The 8,203-nt window shown below is 38.1% G+C and overlaps 1 protein-coding gene across 1 annotated transcript; it reads right to left on the bottom strand.

Annotated features, from left to right (window-relative positions):
- Positions 1–2,145: 2,145 nt before the first annotated feature.
- LOC107750199 (F-box only protein 41-like) lies at positions 2,146–5,426 on the bottom strand. The gene is made up of 4 exons (XM_016565480.1): positions 4,705–5,426; positions 3,767–3,959; positions 3,331–3,404; positions 2,146–2,230 (listed from the first exon to the last, which is right to left on the bottom strand). The coding sequence occupies exons 1-4, from the start codon at positions 5,331–5,333 to the stop codon at positions 2,146–2,148; spliced, it is 981 nt and encodes a 326-aa protein (XP_016420966.1). The 5' UTR covers positions 5,334–5,426.
- Positions 5,427–8,203: the final 2,777 nt, after the last annotated feature.

The following is an 8,203-nucleotide window of genomic DNA, read 5'->3' as shown; positions in this document are numbered from 1 at the left end:
TATGGATATGGATATATATATATATATATATATATATAAAAGAAAAAATATGGCATCTAAAGAAAAGCATCTGCAATATTTTGATGATAATGTAATATCTAATAATTTATTTATGAATAGCAGTTTATGTCACCTGTATGTGAGCGACTGCAGTGCGCGACAGTGACAGCTGACGAGCCACAGCGATCTGTCCGTCAGAATGTTGGGACAATGAGAGACGCTCAGAGAGATGAGACTCCGCCCTGCTGCCTTTAGCACCGCCTCCAGCCCCGCCTCCAGCCCGCCCCTCACACACAGAGAGACCAAAACACTCTTCACTAAAACATACTGGCCGTCATGTGTAAGAATTCACAAGCTCTGCGCTCAGAGTGAGAAATGTGTGTGTGTGAGAGTGTGCGTGTGTCTCAGTGGTGTGTGTGCATGCTTGTATGTGTGTGTGTGTGTGTGTGGGTGTTTTACCTGGTGCTGCACAAGTACTCGTCTTTGCTCTCCTTCTTGCCACGACCCGCGAGGTTGGGATGGCTTTTGCTCTACAGTGACATCTAGAGATGGTTAGTTTTATTAGCTGAGGAAGCCATTTTGGCAAGGGTTGTTTGTGGCCTGCATGTGGAAATAATGAATGGAAATAAGCTTCTGAACAGGTAAGTGAACGGAGCTTCTATCTTCTGTTGATGTTTGCTGATTTGGATGCTTTGCTGGTTTTGTTTGGGAGATTGGTTGTTGGTGCATGTGGATTGGGAGATTTGCTTTGATTTGTGTGTAAAGTTTTGAAAAAAGAGGCAAAGTTTTGAAAATGTGTGTAAGCAGCTGAAAAAACTATTATTTTGGATTCCATCTTCATTTATATATTTCTTTCACTCAAATGTTTTTACTGTCACTTTTGATCAATTTAATGCATCCTTGATAAACAAAGATATTAATTTCTTTAAAAAAAAAAAAAGAACGTTTTGTCAGTTCTATTAGGATAAAATAGCATTAGATGTCCTTACTAATATGGGGAAACAAACATAAGTGTGTGTTTCCTTGCCTTTGATGACACTCGTGCGTTTTCCAGTGTTACTCTGATCCAAACAGCAGGATGACGTGCGACACTGCGCCAGTCCTTACACACCTGAGAGACACACACACACACACTTAAACACTGAAGCACACATTACACACATCATATATCTAACACACACACACACACACCTCAGCGGCGGTGAGCAGCGAGCGCGTGTCCAGATAAGTGAACACACAGAAGAGCGCCGCTTTGAGCCTCAGACGCTCCGAACACACGGCCGATTCACTGGATCTGTTCACACGCCAGTGCAGATCCGGACCTGATCACAACAACACACAACAACAACTGACAGATATCACACACTTCACACCCTAGCAACCTCATAGCAACACCATGGAATCACGGCAGAGAGTTTTGTATGGGCAAAATCTACTATGTTTACTGGAAAAATCTATTTATATAATTAATAATCACTATAATCAGTTCTTCTTTTCAATAAATATTAATGTGTCTTTATGTGTGAATCAGGATAATTATTATTATTATTATTATTATAGGATAACTAAACTACAACTAACAGGATAACTAAGACCACAAAAAAAATAAACTTTCTTTACTTGAAATACTGTAACATATGTTAACTGAAAATATAAAAAACATTTATTTTATTTCAACATTGCTCATTTTCATTTAGTTTAATGAAGTATTAAAATAAACAAAATTCAATAAACTAAAACTAATAAATACTACTATGTAGACATTTAAAATATAATAAAAATGACAAAAACACAACAAAATTACTAAAACTTTGACTAAAATGAACCTGTAAACAGAAAATCAAAAAAAAAAAAAAACAGTATGTTTTATAGTAACAGGAATACTAAAATAACACTAATACAAAGTAACACTGTATATTTGTGTGTGTGTGTGTATTCTATAATATAAACAGAATTTTGCATGTGTATTTACACTACCGTTCAAATGTTTGTGGTACATTTTTTTTGTTTTCGAAAGAAATCTCTTCTGCTCACCAAGGATGCAGTTATTTGATAAAAAATACAGTAAAAATAACAATAATTTGTAATGTTTTTACAATTTAAAATAACCATTTTCTATGTGAATATCTGTTAAACTGTAATTTATTACACATGCTGATCCTGCCGTCTGCCCCAGTGCCCCTCACAGCCGCCCGAACCCACCGACAGCGTGCGGGGCCTCCGCTCGAACCTGAGACGCGCCAGTCACATCACATCATTACTGCAGACGTCACAAGACAATCACAGTCTAGTAGCTTCTCCTAGGCAGCAATGAGAACACATGCTGAGCAAACAGAGACTTTGGCTTAAAGCAAAAGGTCAAATTCTATCCAGATTAGTTAGTTAGTTAGTTCATTAAATAATTAATTTATTCATTCATTCATTTACTTACTTTTTGGCCTGTACTGATGTATGACGACTAAAGATTTATTTTTGAGGTTCAGTTCCAATAAATGTCCAGTGTGGAGCCAAATTTTGATATATAGATAGATAGATAGATAGATAGATGAAGAACTTAAACTAAACAAAAAAATATAAATATTGCATTGGCAAACTAACTGAAAAAGTATAAGGTGAAGCACCAAAAATAACTGGATATAAAAAAATAACTAAAACTAACATAAAAATAAACTTACATTTTAATAGTTTGAAAAAAATAAATACAAATGACAAAAGACAACACAATCACTAAAAATACAAAAAAAAAAACTTAAATGAAAGCTAAAAATAAAAGCTAATTCAAAATATTAATGAAATATATAATAAAATATTTTAAAAATACTAAAATAACACTGCACATAAAATTTGAGACCAGGGATTTTAATAGTTAACTAAAACTAAAATCATAAAAAATGTTACTTGACATAAACAAAATGTTAACTAAAATAAAAATTAAATTAAATAGTGAAAAAAACGTAATCTTATTTTATTTCAAATAATTACCGAGGCAACATTTCTCATTGCCATTTAGTTTAACTTGATGTACTATGTAGATATTTACAAAAATCAACCAATCAAAAAAACAAAACAAAAAATCACAAAAACACAGAACAAAATGACTAAAACTTGACCTAAAATTAAAATGAAAACACAAAAATAAAAACTAATTCAAAATATGAAAAAACTATAATAGAATGTCAATGATAACACTACATGAGAGTTGTTTCTCATTAATCCTATGATACGACCCATTTAAAGTGCACTATATTGTATTTAATATGTTGCGAGGCGTTTGGACGGATGCATGGTGATGAACAGATGTGATTCTTGTGTAAATCTTTAGTAATGTACCTGTAGTACTGAGTGGCTCTGTAATCAGACACATGAGAAGATCTCCTGCTCATCCCAGACACGCTGTAACTCCTCTGTCAAACACACAAATACATTCACTGCTGATATATGAGAAATATCAGTGGTCGCTCTATATCTCCAATAATATGTCTTAGTAACGAGATTTAAACGATCCAAACATATAATGCAATGCTGATTGAGAGCTGAAGAAATAAAGGCTCCTCAGAAGGTGTGAGATGTTCTGGAGGCTTGTGAACATCATTCCTCCGCTGAGGAACAGTGAAAGTAAAGCTTCTGGAAACAAACGCTCCTCAAAAGATCCTGAGGATCAGATTTCAGACGCACTGATTTTTCTAAAACATGATTGATGGAGAACCAAGTAAAGCCCAGCTGCTTCAGTCCAGTAAGTGTTCATCTGGAGACGGACTCTCTGTACCTGGTAGCCTGATGCTCTGCTTCCTGCCAGGTGTCTGTGAGGGGAAGTGACATCTTCGTAAAGATTCTGCAGCTGCGTCTCGGCTCTCTCGGCTCTCTCCAGCAGGTCCTCGATGAAGTGCTGCAGACGGATCTTTGCGCTGGCTTCCTGGAGCGCCGTGTCTCGCACAAACCTGTCCAGCTCACACACTTCCCTAAAACACACACACACACACACACGCATTAAAACATTCACATGCAAATGATGCTCCAGAATGATTTGCTTACCGAAACACAGAAACCAAAATTGAAGTTTCTATATAGATCAAACGAAAGAAAACGAAGTTGCGGTAATTCAGTTTGGGTATTCAATATTACATCCCAGCTAACAGGGAATGTTATCAGAACGTTCTGGGAAGGTTCTCTTAAAGTTATGAACAAGCATTCCTCCTGTAACGTTAATAGAACATTCATTCAAAGTTGGTCTTTAATATCAAAACGTTATTTATACATTATCATTAATGGAACTTTATTTCCTGAAACATTTTAGTTGGATATTCATCTAACGTTTTTTAAAGCAACCCACGGAACACGTTTCGACTGAACAGGACCCCCGGAATGCGATTTTGATAGCCAGTTTCCCCCAGAACATGGTTGGGCTAGATTTGGCCATAATTGGGGTATTTTAGAGTAGCAATTGGGCTGGTTTTGTTAAACAAACCCTGGCAACCCTGCTTTAAGGTACCTACAGATTCCCACCCCTAGCTGACATGTTTACCTGTAGTAGTTGTGTGCATTTAATAAACACCGACATGTTCAAAACACGCCATCAGAAAAGTTAATTAAGCATCGGTCAATGATTTCAGCCCTCCAAAACCATTTCATCTGAAACTGAAAATTCTTTTTTTCCAATTTCAGACGAATATATTCAGTGCATCTCTAATCTAAACATACACTCACTGTTGTTTGCGCTGCAGTTGTTCGTCTCTCTTTCTCAGCTCGTATCTGAGGCTGGCCAGCATCTCCACGGAAATGTCCACCTGCCGCTCCAGTTCGGCCGCCCGCTCCTCCGCCTGGCGCTTCTCTCTGTGCATGCGCTCGCTCTCTCTCCTGGCCCGCCTCACCTCCGCGCTCCTCTGCTGCACCTCGTCCTGCAGCGTCTCCAGTTTGAGCGACACGCGCTCCTGCACCTCCAGCGCCAGCTGCTGAAGCCGGGCCTCCAGCGCCAGCCTGCCCAGCCACGGCACTCCCAGCTGGGCCACGGCGTGTCCGGTGTCTGCCTCCGCTTCTGCAGCTCTGGAGCTCACAGCGACCGCTAGCACTGGAGACAGAGACGATGGTGAGTCCCTCTGGAAGAGGATCTTTCGGAGCGGACGAGCCAAACTCAGGGCATCCAGGAGCTCCAGCCGCAGGGGGCGGTCGATTTCGTTCTCTCGCTGGGCGTAAAGGGACATCAGTCCGCCCTCAGAGCTCCGGCGAGGGGTCAGACAGAGTTCTTGGCAGGAGCGGACGCTGGAAAGGTGCTCCCCAAACCCACACGCCTCTCCACAGGTCAGGCAGTGTAACGGTAGCTCGGTGCTGGTCGACATTCTGCGATGACGCAGTCACACGCTCGAAAAACAACTCCTGAGTCGCATGGTGAGATAATTCAGAGTTCAGGAGCGTTTCAAGAACGTTTCAGTAACTTTAGGAGCGTTTCAGTAACTTCAGGAGCGTTTCAAGAATGTTTCAGGTACTTTAGGAGCGTTTCAAGAATGTTTCAGGAACTTTAGGAGCGTTTCAAGAACGTTTCAGGAACTTTAGGAGCGTTTCAAGAATCTTTCAGGAACTTTAGGAGCGTTTCAAGAACGTTTCAGGAACTTGAGGAGCATTTCAAGAAAGTTTCAGGAATGTTTCAGTAACTTTAGGAGCGTTTCAAAAACGTTTCAGGAACATGAGGAGCATTTCAAGAAAGTTTCAGGAATGTTTCAGAAACTTTAGGAACGTTTTAAGAACGTTTCAGGAACTTTAGGAGCGTTTCAGGAACTTTAGGAGCGTTTCAAGAATCTTTCAGGAACTTTAGGAGCGTTTCAAGAACGTTTCAGGAACTTTAGGAGCGTTTCAAGAATCTTTCAGGAACTTTAGGAGCGTTTCAAGAACGTTTCAGGAACTTGAGGAGCATTTCAAGAAAGTTTCAGGAATGTTTCAGAAACTTTAGGAGCGTTTTAAGAACGTTTCAGGAACTTTAGGAGCGTTTCAAGAACATCAGGAACGTTTCGGTAACTTTAGGAGCGTTTCGAGAATATATCAGGAATGTTTCAGTAACTAGCAGCGTTTCAGTAACATTAGAGAATTTTTCAAGGCATTTCAGTATCTTCTGGATTTTTCAAAGGTTTTTCAGTAACGTTAGAATCCTTTTAGGGGTGTTTCAGATGCATTTCAGTATCTTCTGGGGCATTTTAGTAATATTAGGAGTGTTTTAAGGGCGTTTCAGAAGTTTTTCAAGGTGTTTCAGTATCTTCTGGGTGTTTCAAAGGTATTTCAGTAACTTTAGGAGCATTTTGGGGACGTTTCAGTATCTTTTGGTGTGTTTCAAGGGCCTTTTAGTAACTTCAGACGCGTTTGGGGGCTTCAGTATCTTCTGGAGCGTTTCAATGGCATTTCAGGAACCTTTAAGAGAATTTAGGGGCATTTCAGTAACTTAAGAAGATTTTTTTTAGGGCATTTCAAAAGCATTTCAGTATCTTCTGGGGTCTTTCAAGGGCATTTCAGTAACTTTTATGAGTGTTTAAGGGGAATTTCAGTATCTTCTGGGCGTTTCAGTAACTTTAGGAGCGTTTTAGGGCTGTTTCAGAAGCGTCTTGGGGTATTTCAAGGTCTTTTCAGTAACTTTTTAATGGTATTTCAGAAGTGTTTCGGACCCATCAGTAACTTTGGAGCATTTTAGGGGCAATTCGGTGTCTTCTGTTGTGTTTTTAGGAACTTTTCAGTCCAAAACAGGCTCGTGCACAATTGCACCTGCAAAAGAAAAATGGAACAAAAGGAATAACTTCAGTAACATTCAAACAATTATGAGTATACAAGTTTCCATGACAACACAATTTGTTGTAGTTTAAAGTGCTTTTAAATTGTCTAAATCTAAAGGTGAGTTGTATCCTTTCTGTGTCCTCCCTCAATCATCTATTGGTGATTTTAATATATTAACACATTATGTTAACGTATTTTAATGCATCAAGCCAAACTTCATTCATTAATCTGCTATTGTTTCGTAAGTATGTTCTCACAGGAAGTGATGTAATAGTGAGAAACTGGTGAACTGTAAGCAGGTGAGTGTGTGTGTAAGTGTGCACTGATATTGAATCTCTGTGCTTTCAGTTGATACTTCTGTCATCATCTACCCACAATCCCATGGAACAAAATGTCACAGCTGCTCTTCCATACGATGTAAGTTCATGCAGAGCACTGCTATCATTATACTTAACTTAGTAAACAATGTTCTGTCTGGATTTGAAGCGCTCATGCTGAGAAAAAAATGCACCACTAGACTCATCCATCTCATACACTTACACAGTATATATGAGTATAAAGTGTTGTTTTTGTTCTCCTGTGATCATGTCTTATCTTGTTTAGAGTGCCAGGACTGCTAGCGTATTGTTTTATGGTATGCATTTGTTCACAGTCTCACTCTAGTTTAAATAAATCATGTGCTGGCAAAGGCGCCACCTATATTTCAATGTCTCTCTACTTCCTGCTTTCTTTACTTAATTTATTTAATTTATGTCTACTAGAATATCAAGTATACACTAATTGTCTCTCCATCTCTCCATGAGTGTTTATGATTCATTTTTAATGTAAATATAATCGAAAATAGATTTCGTAATATTAATGATTTTACTTTAACTTCTGTTTTATGCATAATGGTGACAATTTATTTCCCAAAATGCTCTAATGTATTCAATACACATTATAGTTTTATTATTTATATAGTTTACACGTTATAATTTTGGGGTCAGTGAGAATTTAAAAAAAAATGTTTTTCAAGTCTCTTCTGCACATCAAGGCTGCATTTACGTGCTCAAAAATACAGCATTAACAGTAAAATTGTAAATTATTATAATAATTTAAAAACAGCTGTTTTCTATGTGAATATCTGTTAAACTGTAATGCACCACTAGACTCATCCATCTCATACACTTACACAGTATATATGAGTATAAAGTGTTGTTTTTGTTCTCCTGTGATCATGTCTTATCTTGTTTAGAGTGCCAGGACTGCTAGCGTATTGTTTTATGGTATGCATTTGTTCACAGTCTCACTCTAGTTTAAATAAATCATGTGCTGGCAAAGGCGCCACCTATATTTCAATGTCTCTCTACTTCCTGCTTTCTTTACTTAATTTATTTAATTTATGTCTACTAGAATATCAAGTATACACTAATTGTCTCTCCATCTCTCCATGAGTGTTTATGATTCATTTTTA

Source organism: Sinocyclocheilus rhinocerous, unplaced genomic scaffold (genome assembly GCF_001515625.1).
Source record: "Sinocyclocheilus rhinocerous isolate Xijiao unplaced genomic scaffold, SAMN03320098_v1.1 scaffold151, whole genome shotgun sequence".
Classification (NCBI taxonomy): domain Eukaryota; kingdom Metazoa; phylum Chordata; class Actinopteri; order Cypriniformes; family Cyprinidae; genus Sinocyclocheilus; species Sinocyclocheilus rhinocerous.
The sequence above is the reverse complement of the archived record's forward strand: the minus strand, read 5'-3'. Positions and strand labels throughout refer to the sequence as shown.

Bases quoted from the DNA above. Each gene is read 5' to 3' on its own strand.
- LOC107750199 (XM_016565480.1), bottom strand. From the start codon at position 5,333: ATGTCGACCAGCACCGAGCTACCGTTACACTGCCTGACCTGTGGAGAG. The intron at 3,405-3,766 runs GTACAGAGAGTC...TGTGTTTGACAG, and splicing joins GCAGAGCATCAGGCTACCAG to AGGAGTTACAGCGTGTCTGG. The intron at 2,231-3,330 runs GTACATTACTAA...GGCGCGTCTCAG, and splicing joins AGAGCCACTCAGTACTACAG to GTTCGAGCGGAGGCCCCGCA.